The 16,443-nt window shown below is 44.4% G+C and overlaps 1 protein-coding gene and 1 long non-coding RNA gene across 4 annotated transcripts in view; one reads left to right on the top strand and one right to left on the bottom strand.

The window, feature by feature from the left end:
• The window catches only part of ZNF598 (zinc finger protein 598, E3 ubiquitin ligase), a 31,266-nt gene extending 18,736 nt beyond the window's left edge, over positions 1-12,530 (bottom strand). For all 3 annotated transcript variants that reach the window (XR_011965153.1, XM_072599545.1, XM_072599549.1), the window contains exons 1-2: positions 12,286-12,530; positions 250-362 (exon numbers count right to left, since the gene is read on the bottom strand). Coding sequence is in view for 2 of the 3 variants with exons in the window: in XM_072599545.1 (XP_072455646.1) it covers positions 250-362; positions 12,286-12,516 (344 nt within the window). In the remaining variant the exon portion in view is untranslated. The remainder of the gene's footprint in view (positions 1-249; positions 363-12,285) is intronic.
• Positions 12,531-12,655: 125 nt separating this feature from the next.
• On the top strand, positions 12,656-14,059 carry LOC140498607 (uncharacterized). Its single transcript, XR_011965144.1, has 2 exons — positions 12,656-12,743; positions 13,155-14,059. It is a non-coding gene; the product is annotated as an uncharacterized lncRNA (long non-coding RNA).
• The last annotated feature ends 2,384 nt before the right edge of the window (positions 14,060-16,443 follow it).

The following is a 16,443-nucleotide window of genomic DNA, read 5'->3' as shown; positions in this document are numbered from 1 at the left end:
ATCGAGAGAATTAGGAGTCACAAGGCCTGCACTCAGTCCCAAGTCTGCCACTGTCACTTTGGCCAAGTTGTATACCTTCTGGGGACCTCAGTTTTCTCATCTGTACAATGTTACACAACCTCTCTATCTCACAGGATTACAGGTAAGAGAAAGTGAAAGTGAATATGCATATAATTTGAAAAATTATAAAATGCCATAGAACATGAAGGACTTTAGAAATTCTAAAGGAGCAAGCAATTTTCATCTCACCTGTATAAAGCATAAACCTTTCCATCAGCAAAATAGATGTCATATTTTTTCTCGTATTGCAATTGGTGAATTGGTATTGTTGCGAATGCTGGAAGCTTCTTTCCAAAGACCACCTGAAAACCACACAGTAGCATGATTATGAAACAAGGACTTATATGCTACACAAGTTCTGGAACAGACTGCTCTATGTAGCATGAGTTTTAATTCTGAAACCAAATTTAATTTATTATAAGTCAAAAAGAGTCAAATTTAACCCCTACGTAGATACTCCCTATCTAGAGGTATTCAGATAGCAGCACAGCAATTCCCCACGACAGTGAGAGGGAGGATTCAGGAATCTTGCCAAGGAATTTCCTCTCTGGGATAAATCCCCCCCTCCCTTACTCCTTCTAGTTCAGCTACTCAATAATGCTTAGAGTCCTCCTATCAAAGCACTGCCTAGCACCTACCTTGCCGATTCCCAACTCAAAGCTGAAGGAAATAAAAATGTTTCATTTTGTTTCCTGCCCCAAGGGTTGGAATAACTGATCCATTCACATATTCTCTTCTTGTCCTACTTGTAAAATGCCTTAGAGAAAAAGCAGAGGACACAGTACAGCCACCTAACCCATCTTCTTGAAGAACTGAACTTTAAGGATGGACTGAAGTCATACTGCTTTCATCAGCATCTGATCTACCAACCTGCCATATAGCTGTTGAAATAAAGAATTTTTAAAAAATGGGTTTGGAAAAAGCAGTTCAGTAAAAATAATAAATTCTAAACCAAGTATGATAGTATAGAGAATTTTTCACATCCACAGCCTCCCACCTCTGCAATACTGTTTCTCCATGTTTGTCCCTTTGTTTTTCCTGCTTATATTTATTTCTATATCTTAAGAATCTGGTGGACCAGAGGTAGGTCCTTGTAAGTAACTCTTACATGGTATCTAACAAAGTGCCTGCTATCAGTGAAGACTCAATGAATAGTAGATATTTCACTCCAATTTGACAAATATATATTAAGTGCTTATTTTGTGCAAAGTTCTGTGCTCAGTGCTTGGTACAAAGACAAAGAAGGCAAGCCCCTCCTGGGACTTAAAATCCAGTACGGAAGAAAAGGCATCAACATAAATAACAAGTAACACAGTATAGAGCTTGAGATGGGGGTAGAGAAGGTTAGTGCCCTGCAGTACCCATGGAAAATGAACAAAAGATCAGTTCTGCCTGAGTGGGAAGGGCCTCATCAGTATCCTCTGCCCCTTGGATTACAGGAAGAACTCTTCCACTTCTATTTAAGGAGGGGGATTATGCCTGACTTTTCCTCAGACAGCTTCTCATTTCCCACCTGGCTGCATTCATTCTGGACTTTCCTGGTTACTCTACTCTCACTCCCCTTTCAGCTTTCTTTCATGTGCTGTCTTCTCCCACTAGATTACAAGCTCCAAGGGGGCAGGGACCATCTTTCTTTTCTATAGTTGTATCCCCAGCACTCAGCACAGCCTGGCACACCGAAGATGCTTAATAAATGTTTAATGACCATTACTAGGAATCCAACCAAAAGAAATGGGAGAAAGCAAAAGCACAAAGGCATTGCAGAATAAATAAGCACACTCCCTCCTCTATCCCCTCCCCAACTTATTAAGTTTCTATGAAGTATCAGGCACTGTGCTAAGGGCTTCACAGAGATTGTCCTATCTGACTCTCAACAATCACCCTATAAGGTAGGTGCTCTCATTATGATCCCAATTTTAAACTGAAGGAAACTTGAAGATCACCATAGTTACAGGTGAACTGCTTTCCAACATGTAAAACCAGAGAAGAATATCACTACTACTTCTAATAGCACAGAAAGCCTGCCTCACTAGTTTTTGGAAAGGGGAGGAGGAGGATGTGTTGGTGGCTCAACATGATAAAATTAGAAAGCCAATGAGTTATACTACATAGTGGCTCTAGGGTCTTAGAATCATGACCCTTCAAGTCATTACTGATTTAACTGACTTGGCGTACAACTCACTGTACAGTTTTGCAACTCATTAGCACATAAGGCTGCCCAACCAGAGCACTCTAGAAAAAAGCAGGAATCCAGACACACCCAACAGTCTCAGTACCCTAGATGTCCATCTCCACTGGGGGGAGAGGGGAAAGGGGAACACAGTGGGAAGACAATCAGAGTATATGCATGGCTGAAAAGCAGAGTCTTTTTGATGAGAGTTGTTACCTAGTTACATTCATTTTCACTAAATTATTATAAAGGCCGGAAAATACATAAATGTAACAAAAATTATAACTATTTGCAGTAACATTAACATATAAACAATAGATTATTTCACATCTCCTTATCTCTTTTTATCTTTTGCAATCTGTACACAGAGTAGTCAAGTTTATAGTCCTAGTTTAAGATAAGTGAGACTTCTGGCCCTGAAGGAATTGACATAGTAGGGTGGATCTGACACATACATAAATAGCTCCAATACAGACTGAAATGTAAATGTGAATGAAAGCTCTGAAGGGGCATGAAAAACTGGGGGCACAGAGATTTCCATCCAGGAGATCAAAAAAGACTTCTAAAGAAAACTGACTTCTTAGTCCATAAAGACAGGAAAAGATTAGAGGGGAGAGAGGGAAGGAACACATTTCAGAAACTGGGGAGAGAATGAGAAAAGGCACAAACAAGAATAAGCAACAAAAAGAACCTGGGATGGTGAATAATCCAGTTTGGCAAGAACAAAGGATAGGTAAAGAGGAGCAGAATGAGTAGTATGAAACTGACTGGCAAGTGTAAGCTGGAAGCAAAGTATGGAGGGCCTTGAAAACCATGCTAAGAAATTTAAATAACTGCCTATGAACCAATGCGAGGAATAATTATTTTCAAAATCCACTTCAGATACTTATTAGCTTTGCCCCCTTAGGCAAGTAATTTAACTTCTCTGAGCGCTCAAGTTTCCTTAATCTATAATCAGTCAACTAGCATTTATTAAAAAGGCAGGCAAAAGGGAAACAATCTCTCTCAGGGAATTTATCAGGGGAGACGATATGTTGTATATATGTAGTCTGTATGTAAAATGAATCCAGAATAATACAAAGTAATTGAGAGGCAGAGACCCTACAAGCTAGAGGAATCAAGAAAAGGTTTCTTTAGAAAAAGGTGGTCCCAGGGCAGGTGGGCGGTGCAGAGGATGGAATTAGAAGGATGTGAAGCCAAATTCAGCCTCAGACACTTACTAGCTGTGTGATCCTAGGCACTCATCCCGATTGTCTTAAAAAAAAAAAAAGAAAGAAAGAAAGACAGGAAAAAGGTGGTTCTTAACCTGAACTCTAAAAGAAGCTGAAAGGATTCTAAGAAGAAAAGGTAAAGAATATATTTCCAGACCTAGGGGTCAGGACAGCCTATGCAAAAGGCAAATAAGCAGGCAATGAAACGTCATGTGGCAGGAATAGGAAGCAGGCCAGTCCAAGAAGAGTAACACCTAATAAAGCTGGGGCCACGTTGTCAAGTGCTTTAAAAATACCAAACAGAGGAATTTAGATTTGATCCTGGAGGTAGTAACAAGTAGACACCAGAGTTTGCCTGTGGATAGCACACCAGTGCAGGTGTCAGGAGGACCTGAGTTCAGAATCTCACCTCAGACACTTGACACTAGCTGTGTGACCTTGGGCAAGTCACTTAAACCCAGTTGCCTCATCCTGGGTCATCTCCAGTCATCCTGAGGAATATCTGGTCACTGAATTCAGATGGCTCTGGAGAAGAAGTGAGGCTGGTGACCTGCACAGTCCTCCCTCACGCAAAACAAAGTGCAAGTCATGTCATTATTTCTCTGATGGCACGGTCTTCTTCAGCAATGAAGGATAAACACACACACTGAGTAGGGAAGTGACATGACCGGACTTAAGCCTTAAGAAAATCACTGGCTACAATGTGAAGGATGGATTAGACCAGGGAGATACCGGATGCAGGGAGACCAGCTGGGAGCCTCTCATTACAATAGTCTAGGCAAGAGGAGTAGTGGCCACGTAAGTCTTGAGAGAAGGGAGTGGATGTAAGAGAATGTATGGAGGTAAACATCATTAAGACTTGAAAAATGACTGGCTATGTGGGGTAAAGAAGTGAAGTCATGGATGACACCAAAGATGTGAAACGGAAAATGGAAGGATGAGGATATCCTCAACAGAAGCTAGAAGGCTAGAAGAAGATATCCTCCACAGAAGCTAGAAGGCTAGAAGAGGCAGAGGTTTGGGAAGAAAGAGCAGCAGCTCTGTTTTGGATGTGCTGAGTTTGACATGCTGACAGGACAACCAGTTCAAAATGTTCAAGAAGCAGTTCAGTTGGTGAGGCAGGGACTGGAGCTCAGGAAGAGAAACTGGGGCCCTTCAACCCGAGAGTCATTGGCACAAATATGATAAGTGAACTGACAGGAGCTAATGAAATCATTGAGAGGGTAGTGAGAGAACAGAAGAAAGCAGAGCCTGGGATGGAACCTTGGGCCATGCCCAAAGTTAACAAGCAGGAGATGGATGATGAGCTAGCAAAGGAGATGGGCAGAGAGTAGTAAGAAAAAGAGAAAGAGAACCAAAAGACAATAGTGTCCCTTAGACTAAAGAGAAGGTGTTCCACAGTGCTGAATGCTGCAGAAAGGGCAAGACAGATGAGGTCTGGTAAAAGATCATCAGAATTCATTTTTAACTTGAAGAGGGCTATTTTGAGTTAAGCAACAGTCACAGGGCTGAGAAGTGAGAGGAAAGGAAATGTATATTACTATTATATATAACTATTAGTATTTTAATCTATAAAATAGAAATAGCAGTACTTACATCAGAGTTGTTATAAAAATTAAACAAAATAATATATTCCTATTGCTCTTAGCAAATCTTAAAGTACTCTCTAAATCTTAGCTACTATAGGCAAATGGGAAGCCCCACAAAGTTTTTGAGCTGGAGAGTAATGGAAATAGAATGGTACATTAGCACAGATTAATCTGGCAGCAGGATAAATATGATGAGCCCTGGGGTGGGTGAAGTGAGTGATGGAATAAATCTCAGAAAGTGGGGGGGAGAGGGGGTCTTATCTCCTCTGTCTCAGGTGATGGCTATACTCATGAACAGCAAAACTTTATGTGCATTTGAAACCTCAGGGGTAGTGATGAAGACTGACCAAAATCAGCTGGATTACTAACCACATTTTCCCTCCCCACAGTCTGTAAAGGCTTCCTCCTGGAACCCACTGGAACAGCCAGTTGCGCAGCTGACCACCAAAGGGTTATCAGGTAGAAACACACTTTCAGTTTTTCCTTGAGTCTTACTCAGAATAGACCTTTTATTTTCTTACTCTGGTCTAGTTAAGGAGAGTCCCCAGTTTGGACACACACCAATTTAACTGGTGTTTCAAATGAACAATTACCAGTACAAGAAACTGACAACCAACACTTTCCAGCAGTTCCCTAATCATCCACATTCTTTACATTCTTATTCCAGTTCCCTAGGGGGCATCTTTCCTCTACTCTCTCCAGGCCTCCTCCAGCCCAGAGCACACCTCCAGTACCGAGTGAATAGAGAGCTCCAGGAAGGGAGGAACTTAATTCCTCCCTGCCTCTAGCAGGCAAATTTTGTGACTGGACTTTCCAACATCTCTCCCTACTGCCTTTAGTCATTTAACAACTTGTACTGTGTACAGATAGTGTACACTACCATACCTTGCTCACCAGTTTGGCCAGCATGAAGAACTGTCACTCCTCCTTATTCCTCATCTTACTCCGGGAAGATAACGAGGGCCCCATTCTTTTTCCTCCTTTACGCAGCAGTCTTGGACCTTACGGATTTCCTCCCTACTTCTTTCTCTCATCCCTACCATTCCTAATCTTGGGTTCCCAGGAGTTCAGACCTCGGTCCTCTGCCTTTCTTTCTGTACCCTCAATCTTCCCTATGGCTACCATCAGTTGTCTCCAATTTCTAGATAGATAATTTCTGACTCTAAAATACGTCTCTGATCCTGATACCACCTCTGAACTGTGAAGTCATATTTCTTAACACTCGGGTGTCCCATCATTACCTCAAATTAGGCATATTGAAGTCTGAAGAACTGACCTTTAAGGTCCCTTCCAATTCTTACTCTATGATTTTTTATCTCAAATTTTCCTCCACCCCAACGCCATCTACGTGCTAAAAGAATGTTCTAAAGGAAAGCAGATTAATCTTAATAGCAGTAATAAAACAAAATCAGGAAACTATATATAGGTGGTAAAATCACAGACCATATTCCAAGGTTAAAAATGTACCTTTTTCATAGAATAGGTTGCTACTTCCTTCAGCTGGCATTCAAGATGGAGATGTATGTGACTTTTGTGGATGACTGTGAGCTCCTACAGGGCAGGCAGGAATCACATCCTTCCTAAGTCAATCAACACTTATACCCAGGTAATGGGAAGAATGTGCAGAAAAGCGAAGACATAGTTCAGTTCCTAATTAAGAGGTCTCTCCACTCAATCAGTAGTGATTACTACTGCTGCCTTTATCATTAAAATGCCATCTTCCTTCTGATCTTCCTCCTAATTTCTGGTCCTTGACTCACCTATTTCCTGCACCAGATCCTGGCCCCTACCATTTACACTGTCAATTCAGTCACCAGAAAAAGAGGGCATCTTCTCCTTGCTCTTGGACATCACCACCATTCAACTCAAATGGCATTTGTCCCCAAGAAAACATGCTTTAGTCTTATATAGCTCCTATTTCCCCAAGATACCTAGCCTAGGGATGGACCACAGTAGACATTCAGTACATATTTGCTGGCTGAATGGATGACACGGTTTAAAAATAGGGATCTCACTCCATATGTACCAAAATATTTATAGCACCACTTTTTGTGGTAGTAAAGAATTGGAAATACAATACATGCCTATAGACTGGGTAACTGTTAAAGGAAATATGGTACATGTGCTGGAAGAAACAGCAAATATGATGAATAAAAAGCATGGAAAGCCATATAAACAACTCGGAAATCAAACAGAAATATATATGTATGTATATAATGACTGCAACAGTCTAAGTGAAAAGAACAAAAATAAAAGAAATTAAATGCTATGAAATTATAATGAACAAGTCTGACCCCAAAAGGATATTAGAAGACTTCTTTGCAGAGGTAGAGGGGCTGCAGATGCAGAACATAGCACAAATATCAGACTTTTTTTTTCAATGTATTGGTTTTGATGAACTTTTTTTTGTTCTTTGTTATAAAGAATAGATCTCTGGGAGGGGTGAGGGACAAGGGATACAGTGGAAAATGAAAGTGATGTAAACAGAGGAGGAACAGAGAAGCACTCTTAAAATTCTGATTTGGAACCAGAACTTTAAAAAGAAAAACAAGACTACATTCTCATCACTAAGAAATATAATCACTAGAAAAATAATATAAATAGAAGATTTCTGGCTTCTCACAAAGTCTGCTTCATAGACAGCCAAAAGTTCATCACATTATGAAACTTAACATAATCACCAAAAAGCATGTAAACAGATTTTACATGGAAGGAATTCTTCCACTGGGAAAAGAAAGTATGACAGCAGCACACTCCTTTCTTAGAACTTTCAATTCCCATCCAGATACATTAGAGCTTGTAAACAATACTGAGACCACTTGGTCTCATCTTTAGTCTTTAAAAATATCTGTCGACAAACAGCTGAAAGAATCTTCATTCTTATCTTCCTAATTAATGCGGGAGCAGAGGAGAATCATTTTCAAAGTGATTTCAGGGAAGGGTGAAGAAAAACATTCTAAATCCTTAGCTCCTTATTTATGGTCTCTCAGTTCTTTTTTTTATTTTATTTTCAGTGCTCCACAATCACTTCCATATAACCTAGATTTTTTTCCCTCCCTCCCCCCCTCTTTCCCTCTCCCATACAATTCTATATAGGTTCTACACATATATTCCCACTAAACACACCCTCACCTTAGTCATGTTGCATAGATGAATTAAAACGAATGGGAGAAATCATAAAACAAACCGAAACATAATACAAAAGAAAATGATCTGCTACATTCTGCGATTGAATTCCATAGTTTTTTCTCTGGATGTGGTAGGCATTTTGCCTTAAAAGACCACTGGGAATTTTTTAAGTGCTTGCATTGCAATGAAGTTCTAAGTCTACCAGAAAAATCCTTGCACACTGTGGTTGCTGCTGTGTACAAAGTTCTCCTGGTTTTGCTCCTTTCGCTCAACGTCAGATCATATAAGTCCTTCCATGCCTCTCTGAAGTTTTTCTGTTGATCATTTCTTAAAGCACAATAGTATTCTATTACATTCCTATACTACAATTTATTCAGCCATTCCCCAATTGATGGGCATCCCCTTGATTTTCAGTTTTTGACCACCACTGGTCTCTTAGTTCTAAGATTCTACTAGAATTCTCTCTCTGCATTCTAATACTGTCTATTCCAGACTGGGAGAAGCTAGTCAGAGGTTGATCACCCAAACTGGGCATTTCTAGGCTTCTTTCTCCACTGCTGTCATTTTAGTAATCTAATTCATTTTTTTTTTTAGACTTGTCAACAGCTTACCTAGTAGCTGGAGTGGAGAAAATACCTTTAAAGATTTAACTTCAATGACTGAAACAACTTGGAAATTAGTCCCCTTAACTCTGTCCTGGTCATCATGAATAAAAGAACTTCCTTTGTACGTGAAACCTCAGAGATGCTTTAGATGATGCTGACCAAAAAAAAACCCTTAAAACCTGACCATTTTTCCAGATACAAAGTCAAATAAATGAGTGTCTGGTACCATCGTATCCTTTGCCCATAGACAGGCAATGGCTGTGCTTCTAAAGAAGCCCAATAGGGTGGCATGAACAAAAAACTTCACTGATGGAAGAGTACTCACATAATACTCTGGTATTTTGTATAGGAAAATAGCCCAAAGAGAGAAGTTCATCAAAGCTACAACTCTGAGAGAAAGAAACCAAGCCAACTAAAGAACATAGAGAATAGCAGTAGAACAGAGAGATCAAAACTAACCAAAATGACAAGCACAAGCAACTGTAGTGTTTGGAGGTGGGGGAAGGGAGACAGCAGACAGGGATTTTTACATAAAGCACAAAACAGGGTAGGGTCTTTTGAAAGTTGAATATTAAACTGAAGCTAATTTGTGGTGGTTATTAAGGCTAACCTGAAGCACCATTAGTCGAATATCTACTTGCTACAAATATTGGAAGGTCCAGCAAAAATTAGGAAAACTTCTTCATGCTAATCAAGTACTGTGTGTTTCTCCCTCCCCAAACTTAATGCGCTAACATACAAAGGTTTGCACAGTACAGTAACATGCACAGTTACTAGATACAAAATGTGGAACAGGAAAATACAAATCTACTATACAATACCTTCTCTCAAACATGGAAAATCTTGTATTTGACAATCTTGGTCTGAGAAGCCAGCCAGCAAAACTGGACTTCTCTGACACTCTTGCCATCCCCTCTTAAATATCTCTGTCCTAGTTCTGCCTCAAAAGGACTCCTCCTGTGAGGTCCCTTTGCTCCTATAAGACTCAAGTCCAATCTCCCTCTTCCCTTTTCCTAAAAGTGATCTCTCCTTCCTGAAATTTCTCCTAGCACTTTGCCCGTCGAGCCTTTCTTTGCACCTATCACTCTCCCTTATAGCATAGCTATTTGTGTCTTCGTCTTTTAGTCCCATAAGGTTGTAAGCTTCTTGGGAGCAAGGCCTGTGGCACACACATCTTTTTATCACCTAGGCCTAGCAGAAAACTTTGCACGTGGCAAGAACTTAATATGTTGTTTTACCAAGAAGCAGAATCAGGTTAGAAAAGGTTGAAATGACAATTCTATCCTAGCACATGTACTGCCCATTTTTGTTTGAGATGTCTTGTCTCCCCACAGGACTTTCCAAAGGAGAGCTCCTTTACCAAAGGTTCCCATAGGACCCTTTCTCAAGGACTGGACTGTAATTTTTACACAGATCATTCCCATATGTACATATCCAGACCTCACCTTTCTCCTAAGGTCCAAGTCTCATATTTCCAAATACCTGCTGAATATCTCTACCTAAGTATCTCATAGTCATCTCAAATTTAACATGCCCAAAACAGAACTCTTATCTTTCCCCCTAAACCTATGTCTCCTCCTAACTCCCCTATAATTCCAATAAGGGCACCACCTTCTTCTAGTAATCCAATTTCACAACCTCAGAGACACCGTCAAACCTTCAAACCACACATTCCCTACCTCCAGTTGCTAAGTATTGTTTTTCCACTTCCTCAACTTCTTTGAAATCAGTTTCTTCCTCTAGTCATGTAACTACTATCCTAGTCTAAGGCTTTTATCACCTCACCTGAACTACTGTAACAGGCTCCTAATTAGTCTCCCTGTATCCTTTTCTCTTCCCTCTTCAATCTATCCTCATGCAACCGCCAAATTTATATTTCTAAAGTACAGACATGACCATATCATTCCCCTCTATTTAAGAAACACTAGTGGTTCCCCTGGGTATTTAGGATTAGATACAAATGCTTCTCTTTACCACTTTTTAGCCCTTCTGACTTTGCTCTGGCCCATCTTTCTAGAAAGGCTGGTAATATATCACTCTGGTTTACAGACACAAAGCTTCAGCCAAATTAGCCTTCTTGCTATTCACTAGTCTTCCTACCTCCACACCTTTGCACGCACAGGCTATATCTCCCATGCCTAGAATGTTCTCCCTTCTTATCCATGATTTTTGGCCCCCCCCCAGCTCCCTTTCTCAGTTCCCCCCAGTCGTTAAATGATACCTCCAATTTTATTTATTTTGAACATATCCTGTATTTACTTATCAGTGAACAGGCTGTATCCTAATAATAAGCTCTAGGAGGGCAGGGGGACCTCCCCCTTCCATTTTTTGTATCCCCAGTGCCTAGCACAGTGCTTAACACATAGCAGGCATTTAATATACTGGCTGGTTGATTGCTGGGCACAAAGTCAGTGCTCAATATTATTAATTCACTTACACACAGACCGTGCCCCTCTTTTAATTCTCTTTCAAGAGTTCCCACATAAAAAAAAATTACAGACGTACCATCTCTGATGAACTTTGTGATGAGAAAGCCTGGGCTGACCTGCTGGGACTCACCCAAAGCTTCCCATTAGTAATAATTGGGAGGGATTTCACAACACTTAAAGTAAAGTACTTTAAAGAACAGTAAATGAGGGAGATCAAATATTTTTTTCCGGCTTAGAGCTTGAACATCCTAGTCATGCTGTGAAAAAGTGGCTGAGGAGCCAGCGCTCGTCATCCCTCTCCACCTCGGAACTGCAGCATCCATGCAAGTCCAGACAGAGGGAGAGATGTCTCTACTGAACTCAGAAACCCGAGGCAGACAGCAGCAAACTTCCGGAACGCTTCGCGTGTACGCAGTCCCCCAAAGCATTCCACTCCTCAATCCTCTCTGCCCACACCTTCGCTGGAGAGGTCAGATCAACCCCTCCCCCCCCCCCACTTTACTGCAGAAAAATCCAGTTTCAGAGAGGTGAAGTAACTTGCCCAAGGTCACAGAATGGCCTAGAACAGGGTCAGAGGAGAGTCGCGAACGCTAAGCCCGACCGCAGACCCAGGTCCCTCCGAGCCGGCTCCTGCTCCCGACCTTCGGCACCGCCGCGGTGCGGCTGAGTCCACCGCTCCTTCGCACTAAGACTTCCTCCTCCCTCGCACGCCCGGGATGCTATCCCTGCTCCTTCCTCCTCCTCCTCCTCCTCCTGCCGGCAGCGGCGAGCTCACTCCGCACACTCACACCCGGACAGTCTGTTCTTGTCCCCTCCCCAAAGCAGAAAGACAGACGGACCCCCTCGCCGCCCGTCCGCTTCTCCAACTTTTCCCCATCAGCCGAGCCCGGCCGACCAAACTTGAGGACCGCGCCGGGCCCCACGCTCAGGTCCCGCGGGCCCCGCCCGGCCCTCCCCCGGCCAGTCCGGACCAGCCCAGCCAAGTCGGGCCGGGGCGGCGGGGAGGAGGGGGGAGTGCCGCGGGCCGCGCCGGCCGGGGTCTGGGGGCCGGGGTCTGGGGCCGGGCCCGGGGCCGGCCGGGCCCCCGCTCACCTGGCGCAGCTCCTCGCGGCACACGGCGCAGTAGCGCTGCTCGCACAGGACTCGCATCTTGGTGGAGCAGCGGAAGCACACCGGGTGGTCGCACTTGCCCAACGCCGTGGCCTCCAGGTCCCCGCAGCACAGAACGCAGCTCCCGCCGCCCCGCTCCGGAGGGGCGGCCGGCGGCGCGGCCCGAGGCCTCCCGGGCCTGGCCGGCGCCGCGCTGCCCGCCGAGGCCGCCATGGTCCCGGAACGGGCGCGTCGGGCGGCGCCGCGCGGCCTCCGTCCCTGTTCCGTTCTGCCCCGTCCCGTCCCGCCCCGCCCCGCCCCGCCCCGCCTGGTCCCGCCTTCTCCGCGTCGACGTCACCGCCCTCCTAGCAACCACACCGCCCGGCGGAACTGCGCCCTGCCCCTTCCGGCTGCCAGCGAGGCGCCGACTCCAGCGGCTCCGAAGCCACGAAAGGCTCGCGGTCGGTCTCCACCCCTCCCTCGAACCGCGGGAGGCCCCGCCCCGCACGTGGGCCCGCCCCCGCACGTGTCCCACCCTCGCACGTGGGCCCGCCCCTCGCACGTGTCCCCGCCCTCGCACGTGGGCCCGCCCCGCCCAGGGGACTGCGGGCCGAGGAGCTGGTTGGCGTGAGCCCAGCCCGCCTGAGCTCCGGGCCCGTGCTCCTGGCCCCTGCTTCTGCAGTCTCCCACAATCCCCATCCCCGTGTCACGATTCTCTCTCACCAGCCCCGCTTAGCCCGCCCTGGGTCCGCAGACGCTGGTGCCCGTGTCGCCCGTGCCTCACGGAGCCGCAGCCCCCGCAGTCCGGACCCCCGTGCCCCGAGTCCACACGTCTCTAACCTTTCCCCTTCTCATATTCCGGCTCTCCGCAGATCGCAGTTCCCACGTTCCGATCACTACAGTCGAGTTCTTGGATCCCCAGTTCTTGCGTTCCAGAATCCCCCCCAATTCCAGGCCTCCCAGTCCAACCTCCGGTGACCCTCCCCAAGTCACAGGCGTGGATTAAGGATTTACACCGTACTGAGTCATGCCAGCCCAGGCAAAGTCCTAGCACTGCAGGACTTACATCTTCATGGGGAAGACACATGAAAGGAAGCTGGAGAGGGGCGGGGGAGCGAGAGATGAAGGTACCCGTGGTGACGCTGTAGAGAAGGTAGAGGACGAGAGCCAGGAGGGAAGCCTGGTGCAGAATGCAGGCAGGGGTAACCTAGGCATCTTCTTAAAGGGAGGTACTAAGAGGAACCAGCCAATCAGAGCGATGGGCCACAGGGTGCCAACAGGGTGAAGTCCAGGGCGGGGGTGACTTCAGGATGCAGAAGTTTCTGGGGCCATTGTAGGGTGGCGGGTTTGTCCTCTGTTCTGGAAGAGGGAGAGGATGACATGACTTAGGACTGATTTTGATTTAAGTGAGGCAGGGCTGTGCAAAGACACCAGCCTCACTTTCTCCTCCAGAGCGATCTGGGTCTTGTGGTCAGATAGGATCCGGACAACTGGAGATGACCCAGAATGCAATGGAAGACCTTGGCCCCAAAGGGAGTCAAGAAGAAGAGTCAGGGGTGAAGCCTTAAGAAGAATAAAGACTACCCTATCAGAGAGAGAGACAGACAGACAGACCTAGTTTCCAGTTCTCCCAATCCTCTTTGGCTCCAAATTGACTACTTCTAATATTGTTAAGTTCAAAATTAAAGTTCTCAAGGGTCCCAAATTCATGCATCTTAGGCAAATGTTAATGAAGATTTCTAAGTGATGGAATGAAGGAACTGTCCTGAGCACAAAAGTGTGACAACTGGTGTTGGCTGGTTCCAGAATTCTTAGGGCAGTGACCAAAATGGTCTTGGATTGTCCTGGGAACAGTGGAAGAGACCATCCTGGGGGAAGAGGAAAGAGGAAAAGAAAGGGAAGGGACCTGGCCTTTGGGAATCCTTGGGCAGGGCCAAGATGGACACCTTTCCTTTCTGGGCACTGTCATGACATCTTGGCTCCACTGCCTCTAGAATCCACAGCTTCCTCCATCCTCAATCCTTTCAAGAGTAAATGACCCAGATTGGTTCTTTCTAGTAGGATGTTTCCATTCCAGAGACAGAATGGAAATCCATCCCACCCTCCACTTCCTGCCGCTTAGCTGGTGCTGAGGAACTGTCCAACTTTGGCTTCACAAGTTAGCAGGAGACAAAAATCTGAAGCCAGAGCCTCTTTCCAAGAGTAGGGACAATCTCTGGACTAGTTTCTGAAGGAAGAAGATACTGATTTCCTTCATGTGTTCTGGAAGCCCTAGAAGAACCACCATCTTGGGTTTAAGGCCAAAGTTCCCCAACTGAATCTATGTCTCTGAATGGGAGCTGAATTGGATACTCATGACACCTCAGACTTGGCAAATTCAAATGTCTCCAGACCTGGGGAGTTGGGAGAAAGGATTGTAATTCAGTTTAGGGGAATTAAGATCAAAGCAGCATTTGGAAGAAGAGACCGCTCAGTGTGCATTGGGTGAAGGAAGGGCATAAAGGACAAAAGTTTGTAAGAGCTGTATTTTTCATCAGGGACATTTTCAAAGAGATAAATTTTATTTTCCAGTGCTCAGAGTCTGAGACTAGTTCCTGAGGTATTAGCCAACCAGTACCAGAACAAGACCTGTTCAGAATTGAGAAGTTAGCCTGGTTTATCTAGGATCCTTCAGTTTCCCCCTTTTTCATCTTCCTTCCTTATATACACATCTGGGGTACCTGATTGAGCAGTTCACCCTACGTATAAATGGTAGGATAGCAATGTGCTTCCTTGTTCCAAATCTCAGAGGGCTTGAATGACCTTATCCATTCTACGTGGGGTCTCACTAAGGAATTCAATTTAATTTGACAGTAATGTATTAAGTGCCTACTAGATGCAGGGGGAAGCCAGGTGGCACAGTGGATAGAGCACCAAGCCTCAAGTGAGGAACTCCTGAGTTCAAATCAAGCCTCATGCACTTACTAACTGTGTGACCCTGGGCAAGTCACTTAACCCTATTTGCTTGTTTCCTCATTTGCAAAATGAGTTGGAGAAAGAACTGGCAAACTCCTCTAGTATCTTTGCCAAGAAAATCCCAAATAGGGTCCTGAAGAGTCAGACACACCTTACAAAATGACTAAATATAACTAAAACAACTAGGTGATGGGTCCCATATACTCCTCCCTCCACCTTTCCAGTCTTCTTACACCTCACACCCCATTCCTCCCATATATTCCAGTGACATTGGCTTTTTGGCTGTTTCTAGCACAAGAATCCACCACCCAATATTTTCACACAGGTTGCTAGGCTGTTTCCCATGCCTGGAATGTTTGCCCTTCTTATTTCTGCCTCCTGGCTTCCCTGACTTTCTTCAAGTCCTTTCCTTCTTAATTCTAGGGCCTTTCCTTTGTTGGTTTCCCATTTATCCTGTATGTAATTGTTTGTATGTTGTGCCACCCAAAAGACTGTGAACACCTGAGAGCAGGGACTGTCTTCCACTTTTCTTTGCATCCCTAGCACTTATCACACAGTACCAGGCACATAGTAATTCTTTAATAAATGCATGTTGACCAATGTTTATTGGTGGCCTGCGTGTTAGGAACTTTTCCCAACTTGGGCCTCAGGAGAATTATGATTGAATTTAAAACTTTTCTTTTAAAATAAACTCCCTAAAGCTGAAGAGAGAAAACCACTAGGACTTTAGTGGTCATTAAATTACTCCTACGCTTAAAATAAGCTAATTATTAATGTAGTCACTCAACAGAAGCTCATAATCTAATGGGGGAAGATAACATGAAAATAAATATGCACAAAGAAGCTATAGATAGGATAAATAGGAAGTAACTGACATAGGGCTCTGTATTCCTGAGTCCTATACTGATACTAAGTTTAATGCGAGGAATCTGGAATTACTAGATTATTACTGTTTAGCAGAAATTTTCATATACCATTTCTTTTGCATTTAAACTGACTTTGACTGCTTGCCTATAGGAAATGAGCTAAGCTGTTTGCATATTTGTTTTATACCTTTGAAGTGAATATTTCTTTGTAAAAGCTAAAAAATAAATAAATAAAAGTTGGGGAGGAGAATCTGGAAAGACTTCCTGTAGAAGATAGAATTTGAAGGAAGCCAGGGAAGCCAGAAGACAGAAATAAGGAGGGGAGAGCTCCAGGCATGGG

Source organism: Notamacropus eugenii, chromosome 1 (genome assembly GCF_028372415.1).
Source record: "Notamacropus eugenii isolate mMacEug1 chromosome 1, mMacEug1.pri_v2, whole genome shotgun sequence".
Taxonomy (NCBI): domain Eukaryota; kingdom Metazoa; phylum Chordata; class Mammalia; order Diprotodontia; family Macropodidae; genus Notamacropus; species Notamacropus eugenii.
Note: the sequence above shows the minus strand (reverse complement) of the source record. Positions and strands in the feature narration are given on the sequence as shown.